Genomic DNA, 20,136 nt, shown 5'->3' on the forward strand with positions numbered 1-20,136 from the left:
AGAAAGATTTCTCTGTCTTAGCTAATGCGCCCTTTGATTCTTAAAATATTTTGAATTAAAATTATAAGCAAAACAATTCATTTGAATTGTGATTTCCTGCCGACTGTAGCTACGTGTAAATAAATATTTGTTCACAAAAAAAAGATTCAAATTAGGGAAGAGTGATTGCCAATATTGTATATGTACTTAAAATGTATATTGTGATTAAAAACCTTGTCCGATTCTTTCCACTCTTGAATTTTACCTTGAATAACCACTAGATTATAAGTTTAATTTGATAACACAGAAATTCCTTACTCTTTGTTCACTAGAATCACTACTGACAACTGACTGGTTTGTTTTGGTTCTCTCTTTGACGTCCTCATCTTCCGTGTTCTAAATTAACTTATGCGTTCAAGAATCAACTAAGAATGATCATACCTCTTTAAGACACTGAAATATTTCATCAAAAGGTTGTATAAAATGTTTTGAATTTTAAATGATTAATCACTAGACAGATAAATATACTGTCTTTCTTATGCTGTTAGAAAGATATACATAGCTATATTTTGTCATAATGGTGTTAACATCTAAATAAATCACTGACTTGAACATATGCTTCAATGATTTAGGTTAAATATCATATAAAAAGAATATTTTCGATAGCAACATTAACAAATGAATATACGTAGCTATATTTTGTCATAATGGTGTTAACATCTAAATAAATCACTGACTTGAACATATGCTTCAATGATTTAGGTGAAATATCATATAAAAAGAATATTTTCGATAGCAATATTTACAAACAAAATGCTTTTCAAAATGGAAAATTATTATTTAACTAATTTATCACATTTCAGTTCATTTTACAATTTTTCAGAAAGAAACTACTTTATAATTTGATTGACTTTAGGTGAAGACAGGATGTCCTCGATTATCCTTGGATTTTTGCTAATCTTCTCGACAACTTCTCGTTAGTATGGTTGTATATATGTTGAAGATAGGTGACTTTTCAGTAAACAAATAAACGTCGTCAGGAATTTGACAAATTTCATTTGAAAGAATTTTTATGTTTTTTTACGAAAAGCCTACCTTGAATTTGTCGCCCGTAGACGATTCAAGCATATTCGTTGAACAGAAAGATTATGAAACAAGTTTACAAAGGATTTTACGTCTACAAAATGCGTCTCAACATCGCCATTTCATGATGTTAGATACCTTTGACTTCTTAATACAGTGCTGACATACATTATATTGGTCAGTTAGTTTTGACAACTATTTTGTGATATGATAAATCCGCTATAATCAATCCTCCATTTTTACTTTTCTTATCCGCCAATATCTAGATGTTCTAATATTCTGTTTATGAATTGTTGTATTTTCTTCTTTTGTTTAAAAATCTGTGACCAAAAAATCAAAAGTAAACACGATTTTCGAAATATCAATTAAAAAAATTAACACAAATCCAGCATGTTGAAATTAATGGCAAGAAATAATATATAAAAATTTTTTATCTTTAATCAAGAAATTCTTTTTTTTAGAAAGCAACTCATTATCAGATGAAGACTCGTATATTTTACAAGAAGGAGATCAGACTAAAATTGATAGATGTTCATCAACCGTGAGATGGCTGGTTTTTGGTCATGTTCTTCAACAATACAATACTACAAACGAACGTTTGAAGAATTTCAATGTTTTAGAAAATTCAACTTTAATCGTTACAAACAATAGAAATAATTCACTTCAAGGACCTGTTAATGTAACATGTATCTCTAGTGGAAATGGAACGAACAGAACATTTGAAATCATCTTCAATAAAGGTAATTAAAATCATGTTTTGGTTTTTTCATCGTTTATAAAATGTGTCTCAATTTTAAAATAGCTCATTTGCAAATTTTCTCGTTGAGTCAACTACTTAAAGATTCTATGTAGCTTTTCTTTACGCCATTTCAGTTTTGTTTCCACTTTATAGAAAATGTATATGATACATTTTAACAAGCGGGATGTTTTCCGTTTTCTGAACGATTTACAAGGGGTATTGGAGTAGAAACTAAATTATTTGGAATAATGTAATTAAAAAAGGCTAGTGAAAAATGAAAAAATATTTATTTTTTAATACACAGCTCCAAAGATTCTTCCTGTCAAGAGAACGACTATTAATGTCGTAGAAAAAATGGTTACAGCAGTTTGGTTACCATGTGTTACCACAGGTTTCCCTAAACCAAACATTACTTGGTTGTATAGTGATGAAAGAATTACTCAGTCAGATAAAAAAATAGTGAATACTCAATTTCAGTTTTTTGATGGAAGTTCTGTGTCATATGAAGTTTTTGAAAATGGATCGCTACACATTCTTAATCCTTACAATAAATTAGCTGTTCCTCATGAAAGTTTTACTTGTGAAGCGTCGTCTCCTCTTGGAACAGTAAATTTAACTTACGACTTCAATATTGGAATGATGAGTAAGTCAAAAGTGTTCAATCAACAGAAACTCATTGTTCAACAGAAACATAGGCGGTTTATTTTTATGTCACGGTTGCCATGTTGGTTGTCAAATACAAAAGAATATTTTTTTATTGTGGGCAACAGCCGTCTTAGTCGTGTCACATTGTTTGATAACTCCTTGGATATTGGTTGCAATCCAAGAATAGCAAACTTAACATGACGAAAGAAATGTAAAATAGCTCAGTAGTCAGTATAATAACTTTAATAAGATAAGTAAATATTTATTTTTTAACTTTCAGGGAACATTACGTTTGCAGTAACGTTAAAGAACTCAAGTCAAGTGAATTTGCTTTCTTCATTAATTCATCAGGTAAGTGTTATGGAAAATCATACTGTGTTTGCACTGTTTGTTGCTAGTAATGCTCTTTTTTGTAAAAAAGTAACGATGGTTTCTTTATTAAGATATCAGACCTCGGGAATAATAATTTCATTATCTTATCAGCAAACATAGTCTCCATGAATTTAAGGTAAAAAGATAAAAGCTGGAAAGTTGCTACAAACTGCATAAAGTCTTGATGGAAGAAACTTTTAGAAACGCCATACACATGATCATGTTTGTTTAAGAATGTTCAATACTTTAATAAAAACAAAATTTAAATATTTTCGTTTTGCAAAACATAAGCTAGTTATCCTTACGGTTCCATCATTATCACAAAATCCATTGTCACAACAACAAATTAGTAGCATCATTTTTCAACGCATGCGTTAAACGTAATGAATCAAATAAAGTGTGTAAATGTTGTTCTTAATAACGTAATTTATAAAGGTGAAATTTTTGATTTTTATACATCCATTGTTGTCTAGAATAGTGAATGTTTTTCTTTTATCTTATGTCTAGCTCTTATACTGTGACGTTCGCTCTTGCTTGGTTGGATGAAAGTCCTAGAAGTACTCCTCCTGATGAAAATGCAGTCAATGCAGCCATTGCAGCCGTTGCAGCCGTTGCAAGAATTGTTCATACAACTTTATCAAATCTAAACATTGATTTAGTCAACTTCATCATGAACGGTAGTAGTGCCTTTAGGCATGCACTGTTGTTTTTTGTTCCATGATTAATGCTCCTATTTTATAGACGTAAAGACGTATTTATTCAGTTCTTCATTCATGACTAACTAAAATGACATACATTATTATAGTTTCATATTAGAAAATGTTAAGACTCTTCTTTCGCTTTTGTTCATTAATTACTACCTGCAGGCGTTATCAAACTTTTTATTTTCAGCTAAGCCTGGGCCGGTGACTGACCTTACAGTCACAGATGTCTCTGAGAAAACTATATCACTGAATTGGAAGCATCCGCAATTTTTCAATATCGATAGTTACAGCGTTTTTGTTCTTGTCAACGGCATGGCGTCTCGAAGAAATTCGGTATAGCATTGATTTTTATTTTTTTTACTTTCATTACTAGTATTGTAGTCGGAAAAACTTGCTATTTTTATGTCCGTATAAGTTGACAAACATTTCTGTCTGACCACGATCATTATGAACAACGACAAAATCATTATGTTATGCTTCACATGTTAACATTCTCATTTTTAATAATATTAATTATTGAGCTGCGCAATTCATCATTTTCGACTGACTTCATTTTCAGGTGCTTTATCCTCACAACAGCTCAACCCTCACTAATCTTGAGCCTGGTACAAAGTATCGGATACAAGTTAGGCCCAGTAATAGTCATGGTGATGGAACATTTTCCGAAGTAGTCCAGGCCGAAACAGACGATGAAGGTTCTAAAATAGCTTTCATATATTTAAAAACACAACAATCTTCATTGATTTTAAATTTTCTTTTATTTTAAAATGTTTCTTTCATCAGGACTTTCTGCCGTTTGGATTGCTGTCATTGTTGTGCTTGTCCTCCTCATAATAATTGCTGTTATTCTTGGTGTGTTTTACTATCGTAGAAAACCTGAAGTTATTGATGTGATAGAGCTTAACGATGAGAATGTAAGTGTAAATTATCTGGGTGGGGTTAGGGTTAGGGTTTGCCCGTTAGGGTTAGGTTTAGGGAGAGGGGTTAGGTTAGGGTTAAGGTTTGGCCGTTAGGTTTAGGGTTAGGGAGAGGGGTTAAATCACGTGTGTCATATAGTATCAAATTGATAGAGGTTGCATAAGAGAAAGCATGGTCTTTTTGTCTTATGGCACTCCCTTCAAAAATCCTTTCCTCGAGTATTTTCTATAAATGATGTTTAAAGAATATTTGTAAAGAACTATAAACACAAGATAGAACTAAAACCATGGATTAGAATAAAACAAAAGTAATTGTTTACTATCTTACTCTACAGCCTTACTTTTTTTCCTTACCTGGTATTCAAATGCAAAACATCTACGAACAAAACAACATGACGAATATCTCATTTGTAAACGATGATCTTGAGCAGAAAGAATTAGTGAATTTCTCTTGGTGTGAGATCGATCGCGACACACTTACAATGCAAGCAGATTTAGGTAAAGGAGAGTTTGGTGTTGTTAAGAAAGCAATTTGGTTAAATGAAGGTACACAAACTCCTGTTCCTGTTGCCGTTAAAACAATCAAAGGTTCGTAATTTTTTGGTGGGATTGATTTGAATCATTTCATGCCATGCACGACACTACTATTTTAAACATGTCATTTTTTATCTTTATGTCGAAACCATGTGTGAATGAAGCGACAAAACATTGTAAAAAAGTTAGGGAAATTTTTGTGAAAGTTTATTACAAATATAAAAACTTTAAAGTTAAAGTAGAATTCTGCTGACACCTGCCATTCAATATATGTATTTAAGACTATAATATAGTTCATATTTCTCGTTATTTTTTTTTGCAGAAAATTCCACCGAAGAAGAGAGAAAGGAATTTTTAAAAGAATTAAAACTTATGTCAGATGTCGCTGATCATCCAAACGTGGTCAAAATGCTTGGAGCGTGTTCAAAAGGAGGTAAAACCAACTTAACCATGACCATAATGACAATTTTAACTACTTATGTAAGAACTAAATGTATTCTATGAATGAATTTGACTTGAAAATTATCGACGAGAAAAAGTTCGAGTAATGCTGTTTTCTAAGGTCCGTTGTGGATAGTCGTTGAATTATGTGAAAATGGGAATCTCTTAAGTTTCTTGAAATCCCATCGTGTGGAAATGTCTGAAAGAAGAGGAGATTTTAAGACTTCTCTGGAAACATTTATGCGTGTCAGGATTGCTTGTGATATTTCAAAAGGAATGCGGTATTTGGAACAAAAAAAGGTTTTATATCGTACAAGTTATTAATTTATTTATTGTTGAAGTGTTATTTATAATATTTATATTCATAAACTAGAAAAATTTTGGCACTTGTTTCAAACTGCTTAAAAAGTAGTTAAGGCATTTCAGTTTGTGAATTTTTAATAGATTGTTCATCGCGATTTGGCTGCAAGGAATATCCTGTTGGGGAAAAACAAAATAGCGAAAATTGCCGATTTTGGTTTATCGAGAGATATTTATGAATCAGGAGCGTATTTAAAGAAAACTGGGGTCAGTAAACTGCGTTGTTCAGTGAATATTTTTTATGTAAATATGAATTTACACAAAGAAACACATCAGTAGCCACTATGTAATTACAGTCCAAAATATTCTTATAAGAACCTACCGTATATCACCTGGTTTTTCGACTCATCTTCATATCAAATAATTAATTGTATGCTACATTTATCATTTTAGTTCTAGCGTATTGTATTTCATTGTTTGACCCATTCATTGACCTCCTTACGAAATATGACTAATTGACAACGCATATTTATGATTAATCATACGCAAGTTGAACATTGTTTTTAGCAAAAGTGAGAAATTTTTTTTTGACTATAGGGTAAACTTCCTGTAAAATGGATGGCTATTGAATCAATAAAAGATGCTGTTTATGACTCAAAAAGTGACGTGTATGTACTTTCAAAATGTGTTATTGCAAATGTAAGCAATTATTAATTAAAAACTGGTCAACTATTATAAATAACTTTTGATTTTTAGTTGGTCTTTTGGTGTAACGTTTTGGGAGATAGAAGCCGCCGGTAAACTGAAGTGATAAACTTTTAAATAATTGATATTATTTATACAGCTTGTTTGCGCAATTGTACCATAGATAATCCAACGTCTTTTGAATGATTTTTTTGTTTCAACATTTCATGTATCATTGTTTAAGGGGCTTCACCATACCCAGGAATAGGTGGTAGAGATGTTATGTTTTATCTACTGAATGGCAATAGAATGGCTAAACCTTCTGAAACTCCTACTGAAATGTAAGTTTTCAACATGCTTAGAATTATTGACTAACAGCGTTCTTTCTTCTTTACACGTTGTACTCATTCATCTATACAAATAAATACACTTTAATACAACGTAGTTATAAACTGATGCTGAAGTGTTGGGAAGCGAATCCTAAAGAACGACCAAACTTTGAAGAAATTGAGTTGTATCTTCAACAATATCTGGAGCAAAATGCGGTAATGTCTTTAAATTGATGTAGTGGTTTGTTTTTTTTTGTAAAAATAAACTTTTTCATGGACTCAGGGAGAAGAAATTAAAGGTGTAATTTGGTGATATGTCATTACAACCTCATGTATGGTACTTTTTATAATTTATATAATCTATTATACACAGGATTATCTACCAGTGGTTAATATTAATGGTGAATGTGATCCTAACGCATACGCTAACTACATGATGGAAGTAGAAGATGAAGAGAACGAAGCTCAAGCATAAGGTCTGTTATATAAATTACAAACATATAATACTATCACTGATATTGTTTTAGAAGAACGAGAAGTATTACATTTATTGTGATAACATTGTAGCTGTGTATGCATTTTAGAATAATTTTTATAACTTTTTTTTGTCATGATTGATTTAAAGTTCTACAATCCTTGTAATCATGGTGTTCAAAGATCGTCAATCGCCTAAAACAATTTACCATTACGCCCTGCGTAATATCAATGTACATCGTTACAACCACTAATTTTTTTCTATTCAAGCAGTAATTTTTTTAAGATAAATATACTTATTCTTTACTTGTGGACAAAAACAATGACAAAAGTAAAAAAAATAACACTATAACAGTGCAAATAATTTAGATGAGTTTCATTAATTAGTTTATTTAGATAAACGTTATCAACTAACCACGGTTTCAAAAAACCTCTTTTAAAGCAAGCAGCATTTTATCTAATATTTGACACAAACAGTTTTAGTGTTTGTATAAAATTCTAGTGACTCAAAAATCCCTTCCCTTCCCAAACCGGACGCCTTGACTCCACCAAACGGCATTTTTAAGTCGCGAAGAAGCCACGAGTTACACCAAACTGTACCAACCTAAATATGGTTTTGAAAATATATATATAGAACTCAAGGCAAGACGTGTAAGAAAAAAATGGCACTTGAAAAACGTTACCTCAAGTTGTTGTGCTATTCTATGATGTCTCCCTACGTTTTCTGACCAAATTGAAGCACAAAGACCATATTTAACATTGTTAGCGCGAACAATGACCTAAAAAAATATCAACATTTAAACATGACTGTCCACTTCATGTTCATAGTTGAATACACATAACTGATGTAGCAAGTGGCATATTACTTCTTCTTCTGTTTCAAATGGTGACACACAAACAACAGGACCTGACGTGAAATATAAAACCAAATATGACACTAAGAATTTGGTGACTGGAGAGTTGATCCAGTAATAAATATTAAAAACTATCTTACCAAATATTTCCTCTTGCATGCAAGTGCTCTCGTCCTTTAAACCTGTTATAACTGTTGGCAACATAAAATAACCCTAAAAACATACTAGTGTCACATGAAAGTATGTGTTAATAAATAACAGTTAATATTTAACATACATTTTTGTTCTCTTCAGGCAAATCCATCAAATCCTTTCCATGACCACATTTAATTATACCACCTTCTTTACACGCAATCTTCACATAGTTCAATACCTGATCAATAGAAGGGGTGATTCACTCAACAATTAATGCATGTCTTTCAACAATAAGTGCAAGAAAAACCTTGGAAAGATGTTCTTTGCTAATAAGTGCTCCAATTTTTGTGTCTTTATCACTTGGATTTCCAACTTTCAGATTTCTAAAAAATGATTGATTGTAGATACAATTTAGAAACATGATGTCTATGCCCACATCAAAATTCCTTGATTTGAAGCCATACTTGGTTGCCGTGACAAATTTTTCCAAGAAAGTTTCATATATTGATCTTTGAACAAAAATTCTACTGGTTGATAAGCAAACCTCTCCTTGATTTGCGAATCCAGATCTAAAATCATTTCACAGAATATGAAGTTTATTGTGAGTTCAGTTGTTATTATAATGTGTTACCTTATACAACCAGGTATAACTTTAGCAAGATCACAATCATCAAATACAATGGCAGCATTTTTCCCACCTAGCTTAGAAGATAGAAGTCATGAAATTATATGATTAACAAAAAAACAAAAACTTTTACCTACCTCCAAAGAAAGTTTCTTAAAGTATGGAGCACTATTCTCAATGATATATTGTCCTGTAGCAGTTGAACCAGTAAAAGAGACAATAGGAACGTCTGGATGCTGGACCAGTGCTGCTCCACATTTTGGACCCAACCCAAACACAATATTGACCACACCCGGGGGTAGACCTTAACACGATTAGAGAATACATTAATTATCATATGTCCTTGTCTGAGGAAGAATTCTTAAAATATATATACATTACAAACCTGCTTCATTAAGAACTTTAGCAAACATCCATGCTGTAACTGATGTCATTTCACTAGGCTTACAAACAACTGTGTTGCCACTTGCAATTGCAGGAGCAATTTTAAAAGTTAGTAAGTATAAAGGAAGATTCCACGGTGAAATAAGCCCAGCAACACCAACAGGGTTACTGGTTGTGTAATTAACAGCACCTTGTTCATGAAGAACAGTAGATCTGAAATGAAAATATTATTTCAAGACCAAGTTATCATTAAGAGGAATTAGCACATTATTCAAAACCGACCTGTTAACGTCAGTTTGGATAGCTATAGCAAAGGATCTCATGTTCAAAACTACTCGTGGTATATCAACAAGAGCTGCTAGCCAAATTGGTTTGCCTTGATCTTTTGACTCTGCTTCAGCAAATTGCTGAAGTCGTGATTCAACAATGTCCGCTATTTTCATCATCAAGTTTGCTCTTTCTTTAACAGGTGTTTTTGACCAACTATTTAACATGAGAATCGTCTACATGATTCATTTTTTCAAAAACATTTTAAAATATTTTAATGAAATAATTTGATTCATTAAATGACCTATCAAAGCCAAATAGTTAATTACAGTTGGAGATAGGGAAGGGAAATCATGAAATAATTCTAATCTTACATCGGAAAAGCATTTTTGGCAGCCTTCACTGCCGCATCAACTTCTGTTTTATCACTGTCAGGGACTCTAACGTATGGTTTACCAGTCGATGGTTCGTAACTATCTATAAGCTGAGTGCAAGGTAGAAATTCACCATTGATAAAATTCTCCAACGTTAATAACTCCGCCATAATGTTACAATGAACAATTTTACCCGAGACCCTTGTGCCTTTATAGTATGGGCGTGGTCGTGGCGTGACGAGCGTCAATGTTTCGCAGGTGAAAATATATTAAATTGTTTGTGATTTTAATTTGTGAAAAAGAAAGAACAACCTGTAACATTTTTAACAAGTCTGCAACAATTTGTAACCGTTTTTTTATTTGCAATCCCTTCCTAATAGATATTTATCGATATCAATTCATGGTCTAGTTCCAGTCCCTAGTGTGTAAGTGACGTCACGAAGGCGGTCTATTCAAGATGGCAGCAAATTTTGTACTTACTTGTTGTTTAGTGTTTTATACCATTATGTAATAAATTTTGAAGTGTTTGCCTTTATTGAATGCAGTGACTGTTTCATGTTATGACTTTGAGTCATTATCCAATAATATTATGAATACAAAAAGTTTTGAGGTATAATTTTTATATAGTTCGCATTCCAGCAAGTCTACTCTTTTCATTTATGAATAGACAAAAACATTTTGAAGGTTTTTTAACCTATGTTTCTTATAATTATTTGAGGTGTTATACACTCATCAGAAGTTAAAAAAAGCCAAAACATGGAAGGTAATTACAGTGCATGAGCAACATTTTATTATTGAATACCGATATTTACGAATTAATCTACTGCAGGATGGAAGTTTACAGATTTCAGTTCATGGGACGAAGGTACTTGTGAAAAAAGTTATGATTTCATTCTCACTAGTAGAAATATACATGAGGTTCAACTTGAAACAAGGACAATTGGACAAAAACAAAACGCAGGCAATCTTTTCAGTTATTGAATTCTATGTCCACCTTTGTTAAGTACTCTGTCCTCATGATTCAGTATGACTATGGTAATGATTCATTATGACTATGGTTATGGTAGACTTTTTTTAAGCAGGGTAACCCATTGAGTTATTACACAAGGATTTGTTCGCAAATTTTGTTGATCAATCTTTGATAGAATTGTAAAAAAATATCTTTCACTATGACTGTGTATGTATAATCTGCTCACAGAAGTTTTATAAGGAAAAAACTTTAACTTATTTTGAACAAAATATACTGAAAGTTAGTATGCACGTTTCAATGCATTGATGATACATTGTTCAATGTAGTTGCTTTTCATTCAACTGCTATACAAGTTGATAAAGTTTTTTTTTACATTGGTGTACTTTTAATGTTTGTTTTTTTGTTTGGTGTACTTTTAATGTCTCATTTGACGTTTGTTTTTTTTTCTCAGGCTGTGTTATTTGATGAAAACAATATTTCTTTAGAAATCTTTCATATTCAATCTCATAAGGTAATTAATATTTGATGACATAGTGTTTCCATGTTTTCTACAGTGGACATTTTATTTTTTTACTATTTGTAAATTTTGAGATTTTTTCCGGAAGTGATGTTGAATGTGAAAGATATTTAATTACTGTTGGTGATGAAAAGACTTTGAAAGAAAAGATTATGTTGGATGGTCCTAACTCAAGATTTAGTCAGAATTATCATAAATCAAACTTTAATCCAACTAAGGATTATCCTATGTTATCACATAATCACACAAATGAAATTTACCAATCGGGTCAGATGACTTTTTTGGGGAAGCGGAAAAGAAACCTGGAAATTTTAAATGACCATCATGTTGAAGCACCATCTACATTGAAGCACCATCATGTTGAAGCACCATCTACATTGAAGATTTCTGCTGTTAATGATCGTTTATCGTTGAGTTATAAAAAATTCCTACAAGTAAACAGTGAAAAGAAAAAACAAATTTATGATGATTCTACAACAAATGAAAAACGAATGAAACAGTGTCCTCAGTCAAATGAAACACAATATTTTCCTGTGCTCAACCAACAATACAGAAAGGAAAAAAAATCACTTTCTGCCGTGCGACGAAACAAATCGGAACTTTTGTCTTTGTTTTGTAACACAAGTAGAATGAATTGTGAAAGAAAAAATGATTTCATACCTCTCTTCACAAGAAAAGACAAGCAGATAAATTGTCCTACTGCCAAAAAAGAACAACTTTCTTCTACAGTTCTGGATATTTCTTACTCTGAAAAGGATGATTTCTCAGACGTCTTACTTCATGCTGGTAATTACGATTCTGCGGATATGCGCAAATCAAATACAGAGGCACACAAATGGATCTTTGATTGTGTAGATTTTACAGCGTATGATGTGAACGATAGCGAAAATGAAGAAGATTTTCACATTACAAGTAACAGGGCTTTCGAAAGCACTTCAAGTTTGTCTTTACCATTTGAGGAATCTGATAAATCAAAGTATCTTAGTGATAAGATTGATTTGGACGAAAGAACTTTTCATGACATGGTTTCAAATAAAGATGGTTTGTCTTTAAAGCAAAATACTTTAATAACGGTAGGGGAGAGTCATCATCCTGTAACAGAACACGATTTACAGTCTGTTTGGATTGGTAATAAACAATCTGAGTTGAGCGGTGATAAAAAATGGCAGAACTACAAAAAGGATGATGGAGAGAATTCTGCTACCGATAGTCATTATTCTATCGTTACTCCTGATGTTACAGCCATGTCAAATAATGTCGTTCTTAATAAAAATACATCAACAGGAATACAAAAATCATCCAGACAGTACTATAATACTACCAACGATCATAAAACGGTCAATGAACCCAGTTCGAAGGTTAGTGATCTTAAACTTTGTTTTTCTATAATTAAGATAAATATTTCTTATTTACATATTTCTTTTTCACAAGTCGTTTTCTGCTCAACTGAAATTTCCATCCAATGAAGAATGTGTTGTTAACACCACTCCTACTCGAGAAGTCACTATTCCAACGAGATTTTTCTCAACAATGGAATATAAATGTTTAATGAAATCCGCAGTGAGAGGTAAAATTTTGTTTGATATTTTATTGGTATAAATCAATAAAATAATGAATAAAATATTTGTTATAAACACTTTCCTCATAACATTATGTTTTATAATCACCTACAGAACATTTGAATGTCGTACTATTCAAACTTGCTCAGCAATATCATGGAGTCCTCGGCGATGCTGAATTTGGAGGTGTTTACTGTTTGATATAATTATCGTTGTCTATCATGGCTGCTGTATATTATATCTTTTCAGATGATAAAGAAAATATGAAAGAAGGACCGTGTTGCATTCATGGTATATTTACAAACGTTATCATTTTATTCGTTTAATGATAATTTTCAAGTTAGTGCTTCATTGTTTAGGGACAGCTAAACTTCTGGCTGTGAAGAAAGATGGCAGAAACAAGGTATTGTGTATTTATGAAAAACAGACTTATGATTTTTGCAACCTTGAAGTAATTCTGTAGTTTCTTGAAACAGGGTCGACATTTTTATACGTGTCCTGCCTCCAGCTCAAATTCGTGCAAGGTGCGTGTTATGTATGCAATAGAACGGAACAGTAAACAGTTAGCATGTACAGTGTATGTCTTCTTTTTCAGTTCTTTCAATGGGCTGATGAAGCTCAAGTAAAGAGTGGAAATGTTGAAAAAAAAGTAACCCTCACTACAAACGAAACTATACGTGCATTCTTTAAGACTAAGGTGAATTTTGTGACAACTTTTCAAGATGATAGTTCTAACGTCTTTGTTACTTAATGCATCACTCGTCTTTATTTTATTTTTAGGGAATAAATTTTTATCACAACTGTCTTTTTGAGAGACGAATTCCACCGTCCAAGTTGTTCGTGAAGGTATGGTGTTTTGTTGATTGTTTTGTGAATTATAAATAGTTGTTAATGCAATACCTTCGATATTGTCTAAATAGTGTTTTCATTTTCTTAAATTATTCCTTCAGTACCCTCCCTCTATCACCCCTATGATACCTCTCCACACCTACAAATCGTCATTTCATAGAAACGTTCTAACAAGAATCCTGGAATTACGAATGATAAGAGATCACTTTATGTGGTTTTGAAGTATCGTGAACCGTCATCATTTTATTCCAAAGATGATATCTGGATTATTTCAAAGGACATCCATTTCGAGACAACTTTTATTGCTAAAAGTGTATTTTATGGTCCCTCATCATCTGGCGATCTTGAGATTCATCCGATCAGCGGTTATTCGCCAAGCAATTGGCACTCTGGGGAGAACGTTCATTTGCTGTGGGTGTGTAACGCTGGCATGGAGTTATCGTGTATTCATAATCTTGATGATTACGTCAGTTTACAACAGATGCCATTGTTACCCTATATTCTCAATGGGTAAAAATTGTAAAATATGTGAAAATTTTCTGATCATTTTTTTCTTATAGTATATGTTTTAAAAAAATATTTAAATTGCATTTAGCAATCCTCCATCATATGTCTCCCAGAGGGTTTCACAACACTCATTCACAGCTCCTCTATCTACGTCCATTGACAGAAATTCACTTGGACTTTCAATGCAAGTTGTCGTAAGTGAATGTCAACATTGTAACGTAGATATAAGTTGTCACATGATTTTTATTTGTTTAGAAGAAATATTTTGATTGTTCGATTGTTCAACTTTCTCTTTACGTATTTGTTCAAAGGAAGAAGAAACAGAGAAAATGATCTCGCAATTTAAACTGAACCAGGTATGATATTTTTTTTGATAATAACGTTATCAACGTCTTCAGGAATGTTGATATTTTCAACTTTATATGTCTATTTTTGATACCAATCATTTTGTTTCGTGAAAGATGGTTTCTGTGGGTTATAATTGTTTCGCCTTTACTGAGAAGCTACTCCATAAGTTATATTTTTTTTCATGTTCTTAATGCTTTCTATCTGACTAGTTATGTATCTTTTTTTTGGATATTTACAACTATATATCAAATTATCAATTCAAATTTTCATCAGTTGTCATTGTCATTTTTTATACTAGGATCAAGCAAACGCTTTGCGTTCCTGTTCCAAAATGTTTCTTTCTCAAAATGTAGAGCGAACATCATGGTCATCTATAGCTTTAATTCACGGTGAATACGTAAATAAACACATATTCAAATCTGGCAATCATTACCTCTCGACGCTTTATTTTTTTCTCAAGGTGTCTTTGGGGCGGGTAAAAGTTTTCTTTTGGCCGTTACTGTTCTTTTACTGGTGAAACTTTTTGAAATTGCCGATGAATTAGTTAAATTTGGGTAAAGAAAATTGTATAGTCATTATTGTGTTATCTTATGAGCAAAATCTTGATGGAATTTCTTTATTAATTTTCCATATTTTCTTTTGTTGTTTTTTTATGTCTTAAGATCTAATTCAGTATCATGGAAAATTCTGGTTTCGTCTACTACTAATGTTGCCGTTGATCGAATTCTCCTTGGGTGGGTTTACAAAATGATCAATAAGAAATTTAATCGTCATGATATAAAGTTTGTGATATTAGTGATTGATAAAGTTATGATGCAATAAAAGAGATTGTTAACCAGTCCTGTCATATTGATCTTTCATGTTACGTAGCTGTGAATTTTTATTGAGTTGTAATGTTATTTTTCTTAAGACTCTTGGATCTTGATTTCACGGAGTTTGTGAGAGTTGGTAGTGTAAGAAAAATAGCGAAACCTGTCTTACCATACAGTATTCATAGTCAGGGAACAGAGTCGCAGGAACTGAAGGAACTTCAAGCTTTGTTGAAAAGTGAATTGACAACAACTGAGAAATTGTGAGTTGTTAACAATTTACTTCGTTGATGAAAAAAGTTTGGACCTTCTAATTTATTGAGTTTGTTGTCGAAGTATTTTATTTTGTGTTGATGTTCATTATTTTATAGATGTGTTCGCAAAAGCATCGAGAAACAAAAACTAGGAGAAAATAGAAAGGTTTGACATCAAATGTTCGCTTCATCTTTTGTATGAATGCTTTATTGAGATTAAGATTTATGGTAAGACCTTTTTTTTTCTTTTACAGCGTCTTTGTGACATCCGTGTTGTTGGTGTGACATGTGCAGCTTGTAACTTTCCAGCACTTGAGAGATTAAAGTTTCCTGTGAGTCAATGTACTGTATTGTTGTGCACGATAAAAGCAGAGAGATGTAAGATATATTTTTAACGTTTTTTGTCATAGGTTTTATTGTTAGATGAATGCAGTCAAATGACAGAACCAACTTCGTTGTTGCCCATTGCAAGGTTTTTAGAAATTATTTTATCATTATGAGATAGCACATTAGTCCAGTAACACAACAAATAAATGAAATGTGGTGAACAAACAATCAAAACCAAATATATGTTTGAAGATTGGTAATCCAGGCATCATATTGTTTAAAAATAAAGTTTCTCCGGATTTAATAAATAAGTTTATTGAGCTTTCGACTCGTTGCTATATATATATGTAAAGTTTTTTAAATGGCAGAAATATTTTTTTCCTTTTAGATTTGGTTGTCGGAAGCTTGTGCTTGTAGGAGATCCAAAGGTATTTTTATGTCTTTTTGCCTTCACATTTTATCGCATTTACTTTGAATCATGTCATTTTAGCAATTGAAGCCGACCATACAAGGATCAGAGAGTTCCATCGAGTCAGGACTTGAACAAACTCTCTTTGATCGTTTTATAAAAATGGTATATGGACATTGTTGTATTAATGTGAACGTTGTTGTATTAATGTGGACATTGTTGTATTAATGTGAACGTTGTTGTATTAATGTGGACATTGTTGTATTAATGTGAACGTTGTTGTATTAATGTGAACGTTGTTGTATTGATGTGGACGTTGTTGTATTAATGTGGACGCTGTTGTATTAATGTGGACGTTGTTGTATTGATGTGGACGCTGTTGTATTAATATGAACGTTGTTGTATTAATGTGGACATTGTTGTATTAATGTGGACGCTGTTGTACTAATGTGGACGTTGTTGTATTGATGTGGACGCTGTTGTATTAATATGAACGTTGTTGTATTAATGTGGACGTTGTTGTATTAATGTGGACGTTGTTGTATTAATATGAATGATGATATATTATAATGGACTTTGATAGAAACTTTAATAAAGTTAATTCGTTTTTTACATTTTAGGATTTCAAACCACAGCTGTTGCGTACTCAAGTAAGTGTAAATTCGTAAATTATGTTTTGAAATTGTCTCTTTGTTCATACTGTTTTAATTTCTTGAAGTATTTTGTGCAATTATTTCTCTAAAAACCTTACAACTTTCTCTTACGATCTTCTAATTATTTTGTTTAACAGTATCGCTGTCATCCATTGATTAGTTCTATATCAAACAAGTATGTATTCCACTTATTTATAATTTTCATTATTCATCTAGACCTTATAAATTTCAACAACAATATTCATAGTTTTTAGTTTGCAGTATTGTTATGTGTTGACTGTAGAGCGATTATTATGAGAAAAATACATAATAATTAATAATAATTTAGGTGTGTAAGTTTATATGAAACATGTTTTTAAATGTAGATCGTCCAGGTTGGTATAGTCCTGAGAAGGACTGTTTTTGTTTTTGTTGACTGACGTTTCGACAACCTAAGCGGTAGTCATCTTCAGAGTCAAAAGACTACCGCTAAGGTTGTCGAAACGTCAGTCAACAACAACAAAAACAGTCCTTCTCAGGACTATACCAACCTGGACGATCTACTTTTACAAACATGTAACGATACTCCCGGGTACAGACCATTTACTTTATATATGAAATACATCGTAAACGAATGCAACCACTTTAATATATTTATGACTAAGTTGAGCTAAGTTGAATTTCTCCAAAATTTGTGCTATGACCATGAACTTGGACAGTTGGTTAAGTGATTGCGCATGCTCAAATGATTTTTCTAATAGTATGTGTCTAAGCGAGCTATTTAATCTGAAGTAAATTCAGTTGGTCGTTCCCATTACTATGAACAGTTGAGTGAACTGCTTGTACTAAGGCGGACTGCGCATGCTCAAATATTTTCTCCAATTGTGATTAAACGAGCTATTTACTCCAAAATTGGTGCTAGTAAATACAGTTGGACATTGACATTACCATGAACTCAAACAATTGGTAAAGTAGACTGCGCATGCTTAGATATTTTGTCTAATTTTTCATGAAGTCGATGAATGCTTGCGTCACGATACATCAATGAAAATTTAATGAAAGTTAATGAAAATTTAATGAAAGTTAATGAAAATTTAATGAAAGTAATGAAAAAAATTTAATGAAAGTTAATGAAAAAAATTTAATGAAAGTTTATGAAAAAATAAAATAAATGTATGAAATATTTTACGGTTGATTCAAATTACAAGTCAAAAATAGTGTTTATTTAAAATTTGTACTGTTTTTTTTTATCACTAGTAACTAAGTAATATTCTTTATTTAGGTTATTTTATGATAACCAATTGTTGAATGGCGTTACTGAAGACGATCGTAAACCACTCGTTGTAAGAATTAATACTTAAAAATTAAACTGATTGTGAAAAAACAAACTGTTTAATGCAAAAATATTTCAACAGATTTGCAACGTAGGATAAAAGTGTTGTGTTCTGTCTATAATATTTTTATTTTCACATTTGTAGTTTGCATTTGAAAAGTTTGGTTTTTTACATTCACTTTGTTTCATTCAGGATTTTATTCCTACGTTATGTTTTTATGATGTGAGCAAAGGACAAGAATGTTCATCAAATGGCAGTTATTTTAATACTGATGAGGTAGAAACTTAATTTCTATAATTCGTTGATACGCTTTTTTATTCTGTCTTTAAAATTCACTAAAAATCGTATATATCTTTTTATACAGGCTAAATTTGTTGTTGTATTGATCAAATCTCTTTTGTCATCAAACGTACAGCCTGGTCAGATAGGTAAAGATGAAACTTTTTTTTCATTACATTACCATACGTTAATTATATTAATGCTGTTTTGAAAAAAGACTATCGTCATATTTGCATCTACTTTTAAAGGGGTTATTTCTCAGTACAAATCTCAGTTAACTTCCATATCAAATTTACTATCATCCAATGGGTAAGTATATTGACTCCAGATTAAACTCTAACTGAATATGAAATGCTGGTGAATGAGTCATTTTGTCATATATCCGTGCGTAGCTACTAACTCAACGTATTTTTGCCCTCTAAGAACATCTTCCCAAAGAGAATATTCTGGAGTGCAGGTACGTATGTATAATTAAAACATATCCTTATGATTATACACATCAAAGGAAAAAGATGCATTTGAAAATTGTTTGTTCATTAGATATCTACAGTTGATGCTTTTCAAGGCGGAGAAAAAGATATTATAATACTATCATGTGTAAGAACAAGACACATTGGATTCATCGATTGTCGAAGGTTCTGTAATATCTCTTAATTTATCGGGTATTCATGTAAAATCGTATAAATTTGCTGCTAAGCTATCAGAACATCTGTTTACAATTCATTCATCGTCTTAATTTCATTTATAGACGAACAAACATCGCGTTAACAAGAGCAAAAAGGTTGCACGAAGATCTATTTCATTGTCATGTTTTAAACGTAAATATGAATATTTATGTTGTCGTTTCAGACATCTCTGTATTGTCGGCTGTCGTACAATGTTATCATCTAATTCACTGTGGAAGCAAATTTTGAATATTTGTCGAGGTTTGTTATCTGTGAATAAATAGTTTTTTCGTTTCATCTCACGCAAATTTGATTCTCAGCTAACTTTTTGCATACCGAATTATAGTTCATGAAAAGCAGTGTTATTATCAAATTATTTTTATTATGTATAGATAAATGTATATATTTTATAGAATCTCCTTTGGGATTCCAGTCGTCTAAATCATTTGTTCAACAATGGAGAGAGAAATTTTCTGAAAATAGTTTAAGAGAAGAGGAAAAATCATCTGAGATAAGGAAAAATGAACCAAAATAGAAACACTTTAGAGACAAATGGCTGTAACAGAAAATGGTGATGTACATTTGTTATCTGTGAAAATTACGTCGTCACTTTTATTATATATTATTGTACTTGAATTATCAAACGTTCTTCCAAGTTTTACAGCTTATAAATATATGTTGAAAAAATCAAAATAACGAACACTTTTGTAAACGGATGTTTTTTGCAAAACATCTAAATTTCGCTCAATAAAAGTGTGCATTGTCTTTTGAAGAATCGAGGTTGGTGAATTATTTTCATGTATACTTCATGCAGTAAGGATTCTTTTCTCATCTATC

The 20,136-nt window shown here is 31.7% G+C and overlaps 3 protein-coding genes and 1 long non-coding RNA gene across 6 annotated transcripts; 2 read left to right on the forward strand and 2 right to left on the reverse strand.

Moving 5' to 3' along the window:
- Positions 1-19: 19 nt before the first annotated feature.
- Positions 20-8,051, forward strand: LOC124458692 (insulin-like growth factor 1 receptor). 2 transcript variants are annotated; one of them, XM_047008547.1, is made up of 20 exons: positions 20-452; positions 896-955; positions 1,524-1,802; positions 2,106-2,444; positions 2,727-2,797; positions 2,890-2,954; positions 3,326-3,495; positions 3,710-3,855; positions 4,082-4,217; positions 4,306-4,436; positions 4,775-5,027; positions 5,296-5,406; positions 5,536-5,714; positions 5,859-5,981; positions 6,312-6,382; positions 6,471-6,511; positions 6,643-6,739; positions 6,844-6,943; positions 7,101-7,203; positions 7,836-8,051. In XM_047008547.1, the coding sequence occupies exons 2-19, from the start codon at positions 907-909 to the stop codon at positions 7,200-7,202; spliced, it is 2,463 nt and encodes an 820-aa protein (XP_046864503.1). In that variant the 5' UTR covers positions 20-452; positions 896-906; the 3' UTR covers position 7,203; positions 7,836-8,051. The 2 variants fall into 2 exon arrangements, with proteins under 2 accessions (XP_046864503.1, XP_046864502.1); XM_047008546.1 differs by lacking the exon at positions 7,836-8,051 and having other exon boundaries at positions 7,101-7,565.
- LOC124458948 lies at positions 453-1,164 on the reverse strand. The gene is made up of 2 exons (XR_006953367.1): positions 1,075-1,164; positions 453-990 (listed from the first exon to the last, which is right to left on the reverse strand). It is a non-coding gene; the product is annotated as an uncharacterized LOC124458948 (long non-coding RNA).
- On the reverse strand, positions 7,572-10,049 carry LOC124458833 (2-aminomuconic semialdehyde dehydrogenase-like). Of its 2 annotated transcripts, XM_047008559.1 has the most exons (12): positions 9,841-10,049; positions 9,482-9,682; positions 9,201-9,412; positions 8,953-9,119; positions 8,822-8,892; positions 8,655-8,759; positions 8,498-8,573; positions 8,333-8,428; positions 8,196-8,268; positions 8,068-8,108; positions 7,885-7,980; positions 7,572-7,805 (listed from the first exon to the last, which is right to left on the reverse strand). In XM_047008559.1, the coding sequence occupies exons 1-12, from the start codon at positions 10,008-10,010 to the stop codon at positions 7,659-7,661; spliced, it is 1,455 nt and encodes a 484-aa protein (XP_046864515.1). In that variant the 5' UTR covers positions 10,011-10,049; the 3' UTR covers positions 7,572-7,658. The 2 variants fall into 2 exon arrangements, with proteins under 2 accessions (XP_046864515.1, XP_046864514.1); XM_047008558.1 differs by having other exon boundaries at positions 8,068-8,268.
- LOC124458676 (protein ZGRF1-like) lies at positions 9,878-20,074 on the forward strand. Its single transcript, XM_047008545.1, has 37 exons — positions 9,878-9,961; positions 10,057-10,098; positions 10,221-10,450; positions 10,559-10,603; positions 10,670-10,705; positions 11,262-11,321; positions 11,402-12,685; positions 12,759-12,894; positions 13,001-13,072; positions 13,136-13,177; positions 13,246-13,289; positions 13,363-13,410; positions 13,482-13,583; positions 13,667-13,732; positions 13,896-14,245; positions 14,331-14,436; positions 14,554-14,598; positions 14,889-14,979; positions 15,051-15,144; positions 15,253-15,324; positions 15,501-15,662; positions 15,771-15,819; positions 15,908-15,985; positions 16,064-16,125; positions 16,369-16,408; positions 16,471-16,554; positions 17,010-17,039; positions 17,180-17,217; positions 18,304-18,364; positions 18,548-18,631; positions 18,720-18,783; positions 18,883-18,943; positions 19,058-19,091; positions 19,175-19,269; positions 19,383-19,415; positions 19,484-19,560; positions 19,713-20,074. The coding sequence occupies exons 3-37, from the start codon at positions 10,430-10,432 to the stop codon at positions 19,832-19,834; spliced, it is 3,888 nt and encodes a 1,295-aa protein (XP_046864501.1). The 5' UTR covers positions 9,878-9,961; positions 10,057-10,098; positions 10,221-10,429; the 3' UTR covers positions 19,835-20,074.
- The last annotated feature ends 62 nt before the right edge of the window (positions 20,075-20,136 follow it).

This window comes from Xenia sp. Carnegie-2017, unplaced genomic scaffold, assembly GCF_021976095.1.
Source record: "Xenia sp. Carnegie-2017 unplaced genomic scaffold, XeniaSp_v1 HiC_scaffold_13, whole genome shotgun sequence".
NCBI lineage: Eukaryota > Metazoa > Cnidaria > Anthozoa > Malacalcyonacea > Xeniidae > Xenia > Xenia sp. Carnegie-2017.